This window comes from Bemisia tabaci, chromosome 2 (assembly GCF_918797505.1).
Source record: "Bemisia tabaci chromosome 2, PGI_BMITA_v3".
In the NCBI taxonomy this organism is placed as follows: Eukaryota; Metazoa; Arthropoda; class Insecta; order Hemiptera; family Aleyrodidae; genus Bemisia; species Bemisia tabaci.
The window spans coordinates 8,723,055-8,740,693 of record NC_092794.1 but is presented as its reverse complement, the minus strand read 5'-3'; the positions used below and the strand labels follow the sequence as shown (position 1 = coordinate 8,740,693).

The following is a 17,639-nucleotide window of genomic DNA, read 5'->3' as shown; positions in this document are numbered from 1 at the left end:
GATTTGAAGCCATCTTACAAAAGTGCATTCGAAATGACGATGTGGCTATTTCCGTGGATTTTGCGATTATTACGAGACATCACGATGAGATACTTTGAAAGTCTAGTTTCTTTTTAACCCCATCGGATGAAACACCGTGTGGATAGTACAAAGAAGAGCATATCCGCCGTCGAGTCAGGCTTGGAGTTTGATGAAAAGATTAGAGAGGAATCCGGAGACCAGCAACTGCACTTGTTTTATTTTTATTGAGGCATTAATTGGATGGAAAACTCTTGTTTATATTGCGCTTATACGAGTTACATTTGCTCACTCGTTTTAATGAGTTCATCCGCCGGGCATTATAATCAACGCGATTCTTGTGACTTTATTGCATAGCTCACCGATACGTTTCATTGCCACTTGGTGCTGATTTTTATAGAATTATCCACCCTTCCGCAAAGCTTCCATGCTAAGGAGGAACGTCGTATGAGCCTTCAGGAGTTGCAAGATTTCCTTTGAAAAATCACTAATTTTCAAGAAAATTTGTGGATATCTCTCTCCCAATTTCTCAGGTAATTTTGCTTGCAGTTTGATCTTAAGTCTGCAAATTCCAAGGAAAAATATTGATAATTTTCCTCAAAAATAAACATTTAATCAGAGGAAATTTGGCAACTCTCGAATGCTCATACGGCGTTCTCCCTTAGCGCGGCAGAAAGTCAGCGTGGTGTTTTTTCGTCCTGAAATTAAATGTTTTCAAAGAATTCAAAAGCCAATGGCTTCAATGTTATAGCATCTGCGGTTTCTACAGAATGTTAAATATCGATTGATCTCCAAAATTAATGAGTAATTCTTATCCTTTTATTTGCCAAAGTTAACCTTTTTAAAGTAATTTAATTATTTCTAAGGAGAGGGATTTTTAAACGCGTATACGTCCAAAGAATTTTAAAACTTCGCGGCAGTCAAAAAAAACTAATGACTCCATTTGTGATCGATTCGTAATATCTTTCCGTTGAACGATGATAACATAAGAATGGTGAAATTTCCCGTTGGGCATCAGAACTCGGCACATGGGTGACGGGGTTAGGCGGAAATTTTCCATCCTTAAATTGTTGCCACTTTAGTCATTAATTTATCGCAAAATATCCTCTCAATATACCTACTATGACGGTTTGAACGATTAAGCGCAAATGAGAGACCGTCGTCAACACCCGCTCAAATCCAAATGAGAGAGTGCACCTGTTCAATTTCAGCAAGAACGCACCACAATCAATTTTTTTCTATGTGTAACTTTAATGTTTCACTCCTTGCCTGCATACCCGAAGTTTCTAAATGAAGAATTCGCATTTTTAAGCGTGCCTATAGGGCTCGCTTTTTGAAATCACTCGGATGTACTGTAGTACAGCACACCGATCGACCAATGCTTTTCAAGGGGCGGTCCGAATTTTTTTTCCGTCGGATCCGTTCTTCCGTTTTTGAACCGTTATAGTGTCAAGCCCTGAAGGTCATTCATCGAGAAACCGAATTATCCTGTTACTGGAAACCCTTGAGAACATTTTCCCGTGGAAACCGTATTATTTTCTTTCATAGGTACGTCAAATAAGCTTTTCTACGCTCGGAGGATTTAAATTAGAAGTTTAAATGCCGCCATAACTATTTAGCGAATCAGCGTCTTTTCAAAAGCGGTTAAACCCAAGTTGGCTGCATCTCCATAGTTACAACTGCAGCGAAGTGAGCAATCTCCAATTCGACCAATTGGAAGGCAGAGTTTTGGAGGTTAGGTTCCCTTGTTGATTCTCTGAGTGTAAGTTGCATTTTTTTTTTTTTTTTTTTTTTTTTTTTTTTTTTTTTTTTTTTTTTTTTTTTTTTTGGTGTCACGTTTTTTTTTTTTATTTCCAGAAAAGATACCTTAAAGTCTCATTTTAATACAAATCAATCGAAGAAAAGAGAAAAGACAAAGTTTGACTCATTAAACAGAGTAAACTCCATACTCTGCTGCTGCAAACTGAGCAATCTCCAACATGACGCAACAAACTGAACAATTTCCAAACTTTAATTTGAAATTCTGAATGAACCAATTCAGTTAAATGATTTATGATGTTATTTTCTTTGTTCATCCAATATAATTATGTTACTTTCTTTATTCAATAAAATGTATTTACATTCAACGGTATCAAATCAATAATTCCTCCCCAATTTGCAGAGAGTACTAATTTATACACATCTCGTTGAAATGGAAATAGTGCACACACTAGATTTCAGTTCTTCGGCACGCTTTTCCAACATATTCATGTTGGATGTTTCTTCTTGTTTTAGTTTCTGAATTAAAAATCAAATTTTTTCCTCCTTCTTTTTTCCCCCTAAAAAACGTATGGGAAAAAAAAGAATTTTCCACGCAAACTCTTGGGTCCTTAAATGAATGAAAAGCTAGTTCATTTTTTTCCTGCCTGAAATGGCAAAATTCTAGATAAAACTTATAAGCTTCGAAAATGTCATACCAAAATTGGCAAGGCGTCATCTTCTCTCGCCGTATATTTGTCACAGCCTCACAGCGCGTGACTTTCCATACTAATGCCAGATAATTCATTTAGGCTGGTAAAAATTCGCGGCTGTCTGGCAGAATTGGAGTTTGGAAAGATCGGTATTTATTTTTTTTAGACAGAACCCGTCTATGAATTTCATCTGATGGAATTTTACTTTTACTCATTATGTAAAACTCCTCCTTAATTTTGAATGATAGGTTTATAACCTGAGGCCGTTTGCGCGAGTCGAATGGGTATGATTTCATGATTAGTGTCATGGATAATTTCTATTTTTTCGATTGATTGATTGCATTTATGAACTGTATTTAACGTCAGCATGAATCTGATATCAAACCAATTCCATTGCAGTATTTGCTCTCGGTATGAGGTCAAAGCACTAAGACTGGTCGAGTCAGTTTGACGTCGGATTGACTCATTTTTAACGAGTACGAGGGGGGCGGTCCAGGGGGGCCTCGCCCCCCAGAATTGGGAATAGTATCAGCTGCCCCCCCCCCCCCAGAAATTCTGGATAGTGCGAAGAAACTTTAGTCGAGGATGATTATCTCTTTTAATGTAGCGTCTTAAATCGAAAACACGCTGTATTTCTTCAATTAGCATCTTCTAAAATTTTCATCATAGAAGCCTCAAAATGCGTTAGACTAGAATTAAAAATTTCAAACATTTTCTAGATGTGTTGATTGCGACAATTCGAACGTTTTCTTAGCTGAGAGTAAAGAAAGCATAATTTTTCTGCAGAAATGAATGGAAAATCTGCGTCACGCAGACTCGGACTGGCCATACGGTCAAATCTGCCATTGGCAGATACGCCCCCTTGGCGCGCCGAAAACGCGCCCCTCTGACTGATAGCAAAATAAGAAGAGAAAAAAAAATTACGACCGAGAATATATGCGGAAAATGCCTTAAATGAACTGAAGAAGAAGGAGTTAGGAGTAAAGAAAGGTACTTTTACGCATGATAGTGGTGAACCGAGGTCCAAGAACTACTTTCTGAAGCGTATACACTTTTCTGTGAAATTATCACCTTTATTTTGACATACATACAGGCGCTTCATCATCCCCCTCCTTCATTCGCTATGTGTAACTCCCTTAGAAGCGATGGTCGGTTCGATTTTTAGACGACGCACCCTTTGTAGACCTCTTGAGAGACCTTTAAACATAATTCTTCCTTTTCAAAATGACTATTGATTTGGACATACCATAGCATATCTCGGGCAAATTTAACTTAAATTTATCTCGAAATTCAAAAATAAGAGCATCTAAAGTGTAAACACGATACAACTATTGGCGCAAGATGGATGTACACATTGCATATGAAAAATGTAAGACGCGATGATGTGAGTCGTGAACTCGCAATGTTATACTCTATGATACTAGTTTGAAGCACCATTACAAATAAGACAAAAGCAAACAAACTCAATATGGAAATAGAGAGAAGGAAAGGATGCTCGTTTACGACGGGGCAGAGATACAACTATTCGTACTTGATGGTCGTCCGTGCTGCATCTGAAAAATTGAAGGCGCGATGACACAAAGCGTGAGCTCGCAATGCTCTGCCATATGCTGTCAATGAGGTGTCACTCAGATTCGGGAGGAAAGTTAAAAAAGAGGCCCGAACACATCTCTCTTGCCCTCGGCTGTATTACTCACGTAGTGCTTGAAGCACCATTACGAATTAGACAAACGGAAACAAACACAGTATGGAAATAGAGGGAGGGAAAGGATGCGCGTTTACGACGGCGCAGAGATACAACTATTCGTACTTGATGGACGTCCGTGCTGCATCTGAAAAATTGGAGGCGCGCTGACGCGAATCGTGAGCTCTCAATGCTCTGCTATATGCTACCAATGAGGTGTCGCTCAGATTCGGGAGAAAAGTTAAAAAAGAGGTCCGAATAATACGTTTTTTCTGTCTCCGGCTGTGTTGAAAGCTCGTGTAAACCGCAGCACTGGCTCGGTTATTTTGAAGATAATGGTGCTTGGATGCGCGTCTAGTTTCTAGCAGCTTTAATTGTTTATGTTTCCTTTAATTTCAAAAGTCGGTCGGTTACTTCAGTACGTTATTTTGCAATTTGTACTCTGTACGAATAATAAACTTTGAGCCTGAAAATAGCGTAAACTTGTGCTGCTTTACGAAGATTTTCAGAACCCCTCTCTACGTAGGGGATGCCCTAACAGGAAATATCACATTACGCCCCCTTATCCAGCTATGGGATTACGTTTTCAGATGCAAGCCAGTCCGACCCTGGCGTCATGGATGCCTCAAAATGCGTCCAAATACATAGATTTAAAATTTAAAAATTTTCCGGGGCAGGCCCCCCTAGCAAAACGCCCTACGAACGTCTATGGGGGGGGGGGGAGCTTTAGCACCTGAATACTAAACATCGGCATGTTGAACAAGCGACAACGTTATTTTTGTTTTAGATGCCGTCCAACTATTAATGGCAGCAGCAACAGCATGCCACCACCCATAGGATCAGAACGGGAGAACATGTCTATCTGCTTCGACCCATGCCACTCACCAACGGAGACGCAGCGCATCAACCGCTCGCCAACATCCCAGCCGAGAGACCCCTTGAACTGGGGGTCGTCGGTGGACTCCTTGAGAGGCAGTCACCTGGATGACGTCAGGCGGATGGTGCGAGAGTACCGAAGGCCGATCGTCCATCTCCGCGGGGAAAACTTGACCGTGGCGCAGGTGGCCGCCGTCGCGTGTTCCAATGACGTCACGGTGGAGCTCTCTGACGCCGCTCGACCCGCGGTCGAAGCCAGCAGAGAGTGGGTCGTGCAGGCGACGAACAAGGGCACGGACACCTATGGGGTCACCACCGGGTTCGGCGCGACCTCGCACAGGAGGACGGAGAAAGGAGACGCTCTCCAGAAGGAGGCGATAAGGTAATTATTCCGAGGTATTAACGCGTTCCGATTCATTGATAGGGCAAGGTGGTAGAATAAAAAGGGGGCTACACTATTCTGCAGGGGAAGCAAAGCCAAAAAAGATCCATTAGTTTCAATTTGATTCAAAAATTTTAGATCTAATGGTACTGCCGTGCTAAAGAGAAACGCCATTTATATGATTGATTATAATATAGTCAGGTATATGCTTTTCTATCGCCTTCTACAGTCTACAGGCGGATATTAGAATTCTTATGGTATTTTCGAACACAGATCCTAAAGCTATATTTTTAACAGGGAAAAACTTGATTTTCAAGCCTTCTCCTGAGTATCTCGGGTCTAGAAATCCTATCCAAGCCCTCCTCGTCATTTCAGCGAGTCCTAGATTCAGCATCCCACATAATTACACTGTCGTGCTAAGGAAGAACGCCGTATGAAACTTCAGACGCTGCCCAAATTTCCCTCAATAAAACCTTAATTTACTGGAAAAATCTTGAAATTTTTTCTTCAATATTTCCAGACAATTTTGTTCGCAATTTCGTCTAAAATGTCTGAACATACCAAGGAAAAATACGCATAACTGTTCTTAAAAATAAATGTTTTATACGGGGCAATTTGGCAGCTCTCGATTGTTCATACGGCGTTCTTCCTTAGCACGACAGTACACCAATTCAATGGAGATGTTGCATGTGTGAGGAATTTGCGATTTGACTGTTGATTCTTATGTAAAAGTTCGTGAGAAACACGATGGTGCCACTGGTTTTCTCTGAAATTAACTCCCATGCTCAAAAAAACTCTCAAGTTGAGGCCAAAACGGAGGGGATATCCCACGCTATCCTGAGAGCACACGTCTACATCAAGACAAACTCTCCATGCAACGATAGGGAGCAAATACATTGACAGGGCTGCCACTTTATTTGGGGACTCTGAAACTGAAAACACGACAGCCCTGCTAATATATTTGCTCCCTATCTTTGCATGGAGAGTTTGTCCTGATGTAAAGGTGGACTCTCAGGATAGCGTGGGATATCCCCTCCATTTTGGCCTCAACTTGAGAGCTTTTTTTGCGCTTGGAAGTTCATTTCAGAGAAAACTAGTGGCACCATCGTGTTTCTCGCGAACTTTTACATGACCATCAATGGTCAAATCGCAAATTCCTCACACATGCAACATCTCCATTACGCCTCTAACTTTATTTGTTGGTGAATGAAACGAATTGAACAGGCACTTGAACGCAGGTGTCTTCGGGCCGGGATCGGAGTATTGTCACTCGCTACCACGGAAGGCGACGAGGGCGGCCATGCTCGTGAGGGCCAACACTCTCTTGCGAGGCTACTCCGGCGTCAGGTTCGAGATCATCGAAGCCCTCGCCAAGCTCCTCAACACCAACGTCACGCCCTGCGTCCCGCTGAGGGGCTCCGTGACGGCGTCCGGCGATCTCATGCCGCTTTCCTACATCACAGGCCTTCTCATTGGCAGGTAAGACTGGAAATTTAGAGTACTTATGGGCAAATTTCCGCACGTTTATTCGGACATTTTTTCCACTAGATCCGCAGGGTTGGGACCCTCCCTGCTGAGGTCCAGAACCAGAGACGAGACCCTCCACTGGCCTCTTGGCGACACGTTGGAGCTTTTACTTTCGGGGATTCAACAATTCCTTATGGACAATTATAAGGGAGCAACAGTCATAACCCTAATTTTGGCTGTTGGCCCACCTACATGCTGGATGATGACTGATGAGCTTCGGGTGACGTGATGAGCCAAACAAGTTTCTCTAATTTCGGCCATCTTCGGCTTGTTTGCAAAACAAAACTGCCAGCACGTTGTTGAACATTAACCATGTAGTGAATTTCCGAAAGTAAAAGCTTCCACCATGGCCAAGATACTAATGGAGGGTTACTTTTCTCTGGTTTATTCGGACAACTTTTTCGACTAGATCTGCAGGGTTGCGACCCTGCTGGGATCCTCCCTGCTGAGGTCCAGAACTAATTCTGCCGTGCTAAGGAAGAAGGCCGCACAAGCTTTTAGACGTTGCCAGATTGCCTTCAATAAAAAACGAATTTGCTGGAAAAATTTTTGAATATTTTGCTTCAAATTTTTCAGACATTTTCTTAAAAAATTAGATCTGAAATATCTGAAAATTTCAAGGAAAAATATGAAAAAATTTTCCTTTAAAGTGTAATTTTGATACGGGGGAATTTGGCAACTTTCGAGTAGTCATCCAGCGTTTTTCCCTACCACGGCAGAATGGAGCTCTTGCATGCAGAAAGTTGCGATGTAAGTACAGATTCCTGTATAAAATTTCGCGAGTAATACGATGATGCCACTGGTTTTCTCTGAAATCAACCCCAAAGCTCAAAAAAAGCTCTCAAAGTTGAGATCGTAATGGACGGTAGATCCCGCGCTATACTCTGAGAGTCTACCTGTATATCAAGGCAAACTCTCTGTGCAAAGATAGGGAGGAAATACGTTAACAGGGGAGTAGTAATTTTAAATTAAAATTACTACGTATTAATATTTTTTAACTAAGGTGCGTCGCCAAGCCGCGTGTTTGTTTCTGCATTAAGTGAGAAGAAGTGAGTAGGATAAAGTAAAAAGGAGGAGAGAAAAAATTATAAAACATAAAAATAAATTTTAAATAATACTGAAAAAAGTAAAATCAAGAAGATGATTGAAACGCAAATATAAAGGAGGCAATAAAATAACAGAGTGAAGAAATTTTAAGAAAATGAACTATGGGAATAAATTAATAGATTGATTCGACATATTGTTATAGGTACAATGCGAAAGCTCTCGGACCTGACAATGAGGTGTTGGGACCCAGCGAAGCCCTAAACCGAGCCGGGATTGAGAGGCCGGTGCAGTTGCAGCTGAAAGAAGGGTTGGCCCTGGTCAACGGGACAGCAGTCGGGGCCGGCCTGGCCGCGTCGGTCCTCTACGAGGCGAACCTACTCGCGCTTCTGTCTGTCGTTCTTTCGGCCATCTTCGCCGAGGTTATGCACGGCAAGTCGGAATTCACCGATCACTTGACGCACAAACTCAAGCACCATCCCGGGCAAATCGAGGCTGCAGCCATCATGGAACACATTTTGGACGGTATTTTTGCATTTTTTTTTTTTTTTTTTTTGAATTTTCCACCAAAATGAGAAAAATGAACAGAGCTTAGACCGCCGCACAGAGGATTGAGTCAAATAGAGAAGTCAGTTATGAAAATTTCGCTGAACTGTAAAATTTTATGTTTATTTCGTCACATTTTAAATTTGAACTGGTACTGCTATGAAAAAAATTCACAAGGAAATCAATGGAACCACTTTTAGAATATCAAAATATTGTATGAACGGAGTTATAAGCTTTTAATGTTTCGAAATGTTGTCTGACCTCTCCTACTAACTCGATCCACTGGGCGCCGGAGGGGGGGGGGGGTGGCTGTCCCCAAGAAATTTACGTGGCCCCTCTCAAGAAATGCAACTAATTTTGCGAAGTAAGTGCCTGACGTATCGCGCCGTTTTGCGGACGAAGGAACGGAAAAAGGACGGGCGGAAGGAGGGACGGTTGTTCTGATTTTCGCATGAGATAAGAAAAAAAATTGTTACATTCCAAGTTAGAAATGCCCAAAACGTTCCTGGTAAAAATGCAATTTGCATGGGGAAATTTGGCAATATTGAAATATAGTTACCCTCTTTCGCGAGGGAACCGACGACTTCTTTCATCTTCAAAATTGTTTTTCGAACAATTTTTCGGCGAGAACAGCTCAAACTTGCTCCTTATACATTTCAAATTTTCAAAATTCAATAAGGGAGCCCACACCTCTCCTTTGAGTCAAAGCAACTCCCCTGAACCATCCTTTGGAGCTAGGGAAATCCCACAGATCTTCCCAGCGGGCTGATCATTGAAACTTATAGACAAATCGATAGACAAAGAAGACACAGGACGTATGGAGCGATCCTAATGATAGAAGTGGATGGTTCCCATAGACTAAGGGGGACTATCTAAAGGGTCTCTCGCGTAGGTTGCCGTTCCGTTAGTCAGTCTATCACCTACCCTCTTTGTCCATTGCAACCACCCGTTTCCACCAATAGGATCCCTCTTTTGTTTTCTTTGTCCACAGCTTTGTCTATCATTTTCATCAGCTGGTGGGGTGTCTTCCAGTTCCCCCCCCCCCCTTTCAGCCTCCTAGTAATTGTTTTTCTTTTCGCTTCGTAGGTAGCTCCTTCATGAAGGTAGCTGAGGAGCTCCACGCCTTGGACCCCGACCAAAAACAAAAACAAGACAGGTACGCTCTGCGAACATCCCCTCAGTGGCTGGGACCGCAGATGGAGGTGATTAGGGCGGCGACGACGATGATCGAACGAGAGATCAACTCGGTGAGCGACAATCCGTTGATCGACGTCACGCGGGACAAGGCAGTGCACGGCGGGAACTTCCAAGGCACACCGATCGGGGTCTCCATGGACAACGCTCGTCTCGCCATCGCCGCCATCGGCAGACTCATGTTCGCCCAGTTCTCCGAGCTCGTCAACAACTACTACAACAACGGTCTGCCCTCTAACCTTTGCGGCGGGCGCAACCCCTGCCTGGACTTCGGCCTCAAAGGGGCCGAGACGGCCATGGCCTCCTACTGCTCCGAACTCCAGTTCATGGGGAACCCCGTCACGACTCACGTCCAGAGCGCCGAGCAACATAACCAAGACGTCAACTCCCTCGGCCTGGTTTCGGCCAGAAAAACGGACGAGGCCCTCGAGATCTTGAAAATCATGTCCGCGACCTTCCTGATCGCTTTGTGCCAAGCTGTAGACTTGCGACATTTGGAGGACAATTTCAAACACACCGTGAAGAAGACGATCGATCGTGTGGCGGCGAAAGTATTAAAAGTAGGGTTGAATGGTGAGGCGCGCTGGGTTGATTCCTGCGTCGAGGATCTACTGAAGGTGGTCGATCGCGAGTATGTTTACGCCTACATAGACGAACCCTGCAACCCGCACTACCCGCTGATGCAACGCTTGCGGCAGACGTTGGTGGACCACGCCTTGAAGAGTGACGTGACGAATTCTATTTTCCAACAGATCGGGGCTTTTGAAGAGGTGATGAAGTCGGTTTTGCCGAGAGAGGTCGAGAACACTAGGATAGAATTCGAAAGTGGGAAGCCGAAGATTCCTAACAGGATAGTGGAATGTAGGTCTTACCCGTTGTATAAATTCGTGCGGGAAGTTCTAGGCACGAGTTTTCTAACTGCTGAGAGGGATGTGGCGCCGGGGGAGGATATTGATAAGGTTTTCGGCTCGTTGTGCTCGGGGGCGCTGATAGACCCTTTGTTCGAGTGCTTGAAAGAGTGGAATGGTGAACCATTGCCAATATCTTAAACTGGCTTCAAGTTTGTTAGTCTTTAATTTTTCTATTGCGGTTTCTGCGAATTACGTGATCTTCTGTAAATATTAGTTTATTGTAATCTAAAGGATTTGCCTTACCGTTCAAAATTTTGGAATATGAAATGGTTCTTATCGATCAAGATTTTCCTGAAGAGATTTTCATCAAGAGTTGAGGGCTTCAAGTTTGTTTTCCTTCCATTTTTCCATTGCAGTTGTTGCAAATTACGTGATATTTTGTAAATTTTAGTTTGTTGTAATTTTGAAAGATTTGCCATTCCGTTCAAAAATTTTAATATGAAATGGTTTTTATCGATCAAGATGTTCCTGTGAGAAACTTCCAGTAAATGTTTTATATTAAGGAGAGGGGAAATTTTTTATAACGGGTAAATGTACATTATATTCATGATTATTATTTATTAATTTGTAATAATTTTAAATTATTTTAAGATTAGGTGTTTTCACGTATCATCTTATCACTTGTTTGATTCATTGTTTGAAGCGTAGTTTTATCATTAAAGTTCTCTGGTTTTTGGCAAAAAACTTACAATAAATTCCCTCAAATCTTAGATGCACCTTCATTTTATCCCTATATGCAATACGGTCGGTTGTTAGGCACGTGTAGTTATATCCAGGCGCTGCATCAATACGAGTTTGGTGACTTGCATTACTGTTTCTTATTTCTATCCGTTGTAAATAAGACACTTTTATCTTTTTTAATGGAAATATCAAAGCGTGATAATTTCAAGAATCTAACCATACTTATAATTTAACAAAATAATTGAAATCCGTTTGAAAATATACGTAATGCGTTTATCTCTGAAAGATATAAGTTCAATAATACTTATTTTCTGTTTGGACCATTCAATGGGCAAATAACACAGTTTTCAGAAATTAAAGTCGGTCCCCTTCAGTTTCATACTGTTAGCAATTTAGCATTTGCACGCACAACGCAACGCCACGTTTACTTTTATACTTTTTTACAAATCTGCACTAACAGCGTTCACAAAAATTCAGAAAACTCATAGTTTTAGGTTTCATTCAGCTTTCGGAGAAAAAGAAAGTAGGAGCGGAGAAAAGGCTCGTTTCCACTCCCAGAACTCGAACATCTTAAAAAGATTCGCTAATAAGTCCCTGAGAATCAGTTTTTCACCGAAAATTATTTCATTCCCGCCATGACAATCAGCTTTTTCATTAACCAATGTAAAACTTCCCGATTGACAAATGGGGTGCCAGCACGATTAAATCGTCGCCTACTTGACATAAGGGCGTAGCCACACTCTTCAATGAGCCCAGTCTTCCATACATTTCAATGCTTTCCCGGGCACATTTAATGTGCACACGGAAAGAATTAAATTGCTGATTTAACAATTAAATTGCTAAAAAAAAGTGACTGCAATATTTCAACGTAGATTTCACAACACAAAAAGGCTACTTTAACCACTATTGTAAGCTAATTTAACAACGGGGGTGGTTAAAGTAGCATTTTTGTGTTGTGAAATCTACTTTGAAATATTGCAGCCACTTTTTTCAGCAATTTAATCGTTAAATCAGCAATTTAATTTTTTCGTGAGTTACGCCCTCATGTTAGCCAAGCGACGAAATGCTTCACAAAGCTGTCCCTGATATGGCAAGCTCCTTCCAATACAATGAGTCCTGAGGGACACGCCAAGGGTCCGAGATGTTCGGACACTTACAATTAGGTCATCACTTAGTAACCTCGACTCGCTCAAAACCTTGGAAAGCGGAAGGCTGGAACAGTCGAGGGGAGCCAGAACCCATAAAACCCCTGGACAATCAGATCACCCACCCGTGAACCGAAACCACGGACAATAGTTAGGTTCACCTATAATTCGACTTTGATATATTTCTTTGGGTCCTCAGACCACAGCCATTCAGGATTGCCGAGTTTAACGATGAAACCAGTATCGTTCCTACAGATGAGGATTGACAGAACGGCTGGTTTGACATCGGTGCGCGTGGTCCAGCGCACCCCGTGAGACAGTTTCACAAGTTTGTTTTGACTTTCTGCGAACATCTGCTTGTTTTGTTGGTCAAATTCCTCCACAAACCCCACTTAAAGAAAGGGCTGATTGTCCTCGATGGGGTCATTGTAGGGGTAAGTAGACGTTTCCCACCGATTTGAGATATTGTTGACCGCACCAAGGGGTGAGAGTTTTGACGTGCTTAGCGATGAATCGATTGATATGACATTTAAACGCATAGAAAAGGATCGATTATCAAGGTATACGTCATTAATCGATTCTTTGCCATAGAGTCAAATGAGAAAATATCGATAGTCCGTCGTTCACGCCTCACCACTAGTTGTGGCGTTCCGTGTTTTTATAGCCATGTCCACGCACACATTCAATATGCCCACCTCTTTCATACAAGATTGACCCCTGCAGGTTTGAGTTGGACCCAATGAACAATTCAGCCCCCATTCCGTGCAAGTACCAAAATCTCTTGAGCCGCTAAGCCCTCTGCTTGTAAGGAACTTGAGGCTCACAAAATGTTGGTACTCCCGTGGATTGAGACTTAATCGGTTCCATTGGATCTTTAAAGGTGACTGATTAGGTATCATTCAATTACTGCTATACATCTTCTTTTCTCTCCATTTTTAAAAATGACCAGAGAGGTGACATAACTGGCCGGACCTTTTCCCCGTATTTAACTGGACAATCCAGTCGAATCTATGAAAAGGGCGGCGGTTTCAAGTTTCTGCCAACAGTCCTAGAGGGTCCATTAACCGAGTTATGTGGCTTTGTGGCTAAACACAGTGTCCACGGACTCTACGCCGTAGAGTCTACGGACAGCTTTGTTTCTTAATTAAAATTTGCTTCCGTTTTCTCTGTTCATTCATTTGTTCTTGTTTCGTCTTTAAAATTTCATCTAATAATGTGAAATAATTTCTTTAAACAAGAACTACAATCTCTTCATAAAGGCAGAGTATTATGAATAAATTGTTTTATCGCGATGGGCTTTATTAAAATTTTTCAAGACTCGTAAAACGTATATTTTGTACTTAGAATCAAAGCTATTCCTTTTCCCTTTATGCAGATTGTTCAAAGGAAGAGGTCCCTTGTGACCCTATCCAAAAGAACTCAGAGTCGTTGAGATATTAAGTTTTATGAACATTTTCGTCATGCTTACAAAAAATGTACATTTGCAGTTGCATGATACTTCGAAATTCGCAGTTCAAAAAACGTGCTTAGTATCGAGAGGCAGCGATTTGAGGTGTAAATGGAACGTAACATTTTTAAGTAAAAATACTCATCACACTCTTTCTTGGCGCAAAAATGGGCACTTTCCATCTCAACTGGAAAAAAAAATCGCTCCTCTGTGAAGTTTATCACCGTGGACTTTTGTCCATTTTCCCGCATGACCATATATCCTTAAATGTTCGCTTTTTATATCATAAGATAAAATTATTGATGACTTCGGTGTCATTACGAACGCTATTTTCTTTTTTCACAAGAAAATTAGAGCTAATTAAAATGAAAAGTCTTGCTTTACACGCTTGTCGATTTCTTTATATTACTGCAGTCATACAGGGTGTACAATTCGGACCACACGAGTCCATCCTCGGCACTTTTATCACAAAAACTCACAAAAAGTTCACCACTAGTTCGTATGAGTGTCATCATCCATCGGGTTGCACTTGATGTAATCCGTTCAGGTGAACAAAGATTTCTAACGTTTTAATTACGCACTTTGACGATTTTTAACAAGTGCACTTTCAACTTTCTCTTAAAATTTGTATACATATGATTGTTCTCTTTCCTTTTTCTTGCGCGTAACAGCCCAAACGCATTGTCATACTATGACATTTAGTGAACTTTTTGTGAGTTTTTGTGATGAAAATGCTGTGGATGGACTCGTTTGGTTCGAAATGTATATCCACTAGATTACAATAATATAAAATAATCAACAAGCTTGTAAGGCAAGACTTTTTATTTTAATTATCTATTAATAACAAGCAAAATGCGCTACTCTACACATTTAAAATGGACCTCGTTTGGCAGAAAGGAATCAAGCAACATTGGCTATTGCCAAATTTAACCGGCAATTTAATTTTTCACAAGAGAACGTCTGGACGGATTCCTTTGACAATTTTGAGGAATTTGCTTCTCTTTCCTGAGGACAATGGAGAAAATTCGCTGTTTGCGAGAAAAACCGCACGATCGTTTTCATTTTAAAAATCAAATTGCTCGATTAAATTTGGCAACGGCTGACGTGGCTTGGTTCCTTTCTATACTAAACGCGGTCCAAATAAGAGTGTTTCTTTACGTATCATAGCATTAATGAACCATCCATCTCTCGGATAGCAAGCGAGTTTTTCCTCTTAACCTTGCGTTCAAGTCTCCAGGTATAGTATGACCAACTCCACGAGGGAGTCACCAGGGGCCCGCACTGAACAAAATTTGGAGTATTTATGGTAAAAAGATCCGTCTTCAGATTAATAATTAAAGCATAAGGAGTCATAAGGCATGCAAAACCTATAAACACAGTTCGTTCCTTTCGATTCACATCATCTGTCATACTTTTTAGCCTGTTGGTATAGATACGTCTCTTATACTAACTTTCTGGGCCAGTGATTCGATGTCTACGGCTTTATTCCTATAGACCTAGGTATCTAGGGATTCTCCAGACAACCTAGGGAATTTTTTTGATGGGGTAAAGGTGTAAATAAAAATCGACTATTTTATCCTCAATTTTAGCTTCAAATCAGTAGACAAATTTTTTCATCTACATTTTGTATAGGTATAACTGGCAACACTATTTTTCCCGTAAATAAGCCAGAACATAAACAATGCGTCACTCAATATACTTGATAGTTCAACAATTTAAAAAAAAAAAAAAAAAAAAAAAAAAAAAAAAAATCCTCGACGATCCTGTATTATTCTTTCATTTTATTGGTCTGTTTTAGCACTGCTTTCAAAGAGCGGCAAAATTCAAACGAGCCACTCGCATTTGAAAAGTTCAAATCGATACATCAAATAACATCATAATTCTGCGTTTAAGAATGGCTGGTTTCTCAAAATTCAGGGATTTTTGTGGACATTTGAGCAAATCTGGGGATTAAGGAATTTTTAGCGAAATCTTGGGATTTTTGGTCAGATCACTACTCCGGGCCAACTTTTACAAAATACCTCAAGGAAACGGTTGACAGGCAATAGTGCAAAGGGGAAAACCCCTCTGCAGTCAGGACCGAGAGCAAAGGTCAACCCCGCGTCTGGAACTCAACAACCCCCGTCAGTCTGGAGGGCACAAAAATTACCAAAAAAACTCCGGATCGCTGAACAGCCACTTCCTCCGACAACACGGTCATTATCACCGGAATGTGGTCGTGTGTAGGACTCCTTTCGCTTCTCCTTGTCTAGCCCCCTACCCCACCCCCTCTTCATCACCCGCAACTTACAGCCCCCTCCCCCTTCTCTGCGGGTGTTATTCTCTCACACGCATCGCTTTGTTTGAACTAAGAACCCCTCAAAAGTCACCCCTAGACCAAGTCACACACGTGTTGAACGCTGAGCTCTTAGAGGTTTTACGTGTCGGCTGCCGGGTATTTATGAGGCCTCGTATATCCGTCAGTAGGTCGGGAGGTCGAGCATCTTGTGCAATATTTTCAAGGGAAAAAAAGGAGAAAAAACCGCCCCTTCTCACTTAGCTGAATAATTAATTCATTATCTTATTTGAGGGCGTAGTTTATTCCTTCCGTCAATTCCACGTAATGGGCCGACAAATTCGTGTCTGGTGCTCGGAGCTCACCCCTTTGACTGTGGGCTACACTGACATAATAATCCGTTCCTCTTTTTTGAAGGGCTTATATCCTTAATCTCGGAGAGCCCTTCAAGCAAGATGAAGTTTGAATGAGAGGAGACAACCCTTAATTTCAAGCGGTAAGGCTTTCATGGGAAGAATGTAGTTAACCATCAAAACCGTACAAAGTTATCACCATTTGTATGGTTTTACAAGGTTTTCAGAAAAAAACTTGAGTCACCAGGACAGAACCTCGGTATACCAAAGTTGTCGGTGCGTGTACCCGAAATTTTCATTCTCAAGAACTAAAATCCGATTGAATTACCGAAGCCTGCGGTGAAAAACTAAAGTTTAAAATCTTAGCTGTGGTTAACATAAACTTCGGTTTCCTAAACCGAAGATTGGTTACTTGAATCGAGAACTTGGATGTTTCATACAAATCGAATTTTTTTTCTCCGTGCTGCGTGCTATAAAGGTCATGGTTCGACTTTCGAAAGTAAAAAATGGAGCCTTTGAAAGCGGGTACAAAAAATGTACGATAAAGCTAACGAAATTTGTGGTCAAAATATCCAAAATATTGGTATTATGATACGATGCATAAAATTTGCGCGCTCTGAATGCCGGTTTCGATTTGGAAATAATTTTGTGACATATTTGGTAACCTATTCGTTTTTAAATATGGATTGGATCATTTTTGTGAAATAAAAATTGAGTAGTTAGACTACCCACTCCGAAGTTTCTAGTTTGGAGTTGCACACTAGTATCTTCAACAGCAATAGTAGGAATTCACTCTTGTCACCGTAAAAACAAATGGATAATTATTTGAATTAGAATAAGTGCTGAATCGAATTGATGGAAATCATCAGAAGCTCAAAATAATCAAACTTCGTTCATAGCGATTTTGAATATATATTTTATCTGACACAGTTTTTAAAAATAAAAAATATTACAGATGACTTGGATCGTGTCCGCTCATTAAAATTGTAGATTTTCGCTCGGATTCTATTATTCAAAAAGAAAACTATTAAACTGATTTTCTTTAAAAAAAAATTCTGTGAATTTTCCTCACTAACCCAAAAATATTCACAGTAACGGTAACTTAA

The 17,639-nt window shown here is 41.1% G+C and overlaps 1 protein-coding gene across 6 annotated transcripts in view; it reads left to right on the top strand.

Moving 5' to 3' along the window:
• LOC109040176 (uncharacterized) overlaps positions 1-11,342 on the top strand; it is a 48,878-nt gene extending 37,536 nt beyond the window's left edge. For all 6 annotated transcript variants that reach the window (XM_072296656.1, XM_072296657.1, XM_072296660.1 and 3 more), the window contains 4 exons: positions 4,940-5,410; positions 6,635-6,889; positions 8,187-8,506; positions 9,614-11,342. In XM_072296656.1, the coding sequence (XP_072152757.1) occupies positions 4,974-5,410; positions 6,635-6,889; positions 8,187-8,506; positions 9,614-10,770 (2,169 nt within the window). In that variant the 5' untranslated portion in view covers positions 4,940-4,973 and the 3' untranslated portion in view covers positions 10,771-11,342. The remainder of the gene's footprint in view (positions 1-4,939; positions 5,411-6,634; positions 6,890-8,186; positions 8,507-9,613) is intronic.
• Positions 11,343-17,639: the final 6,297 nt, after the last annotated feature.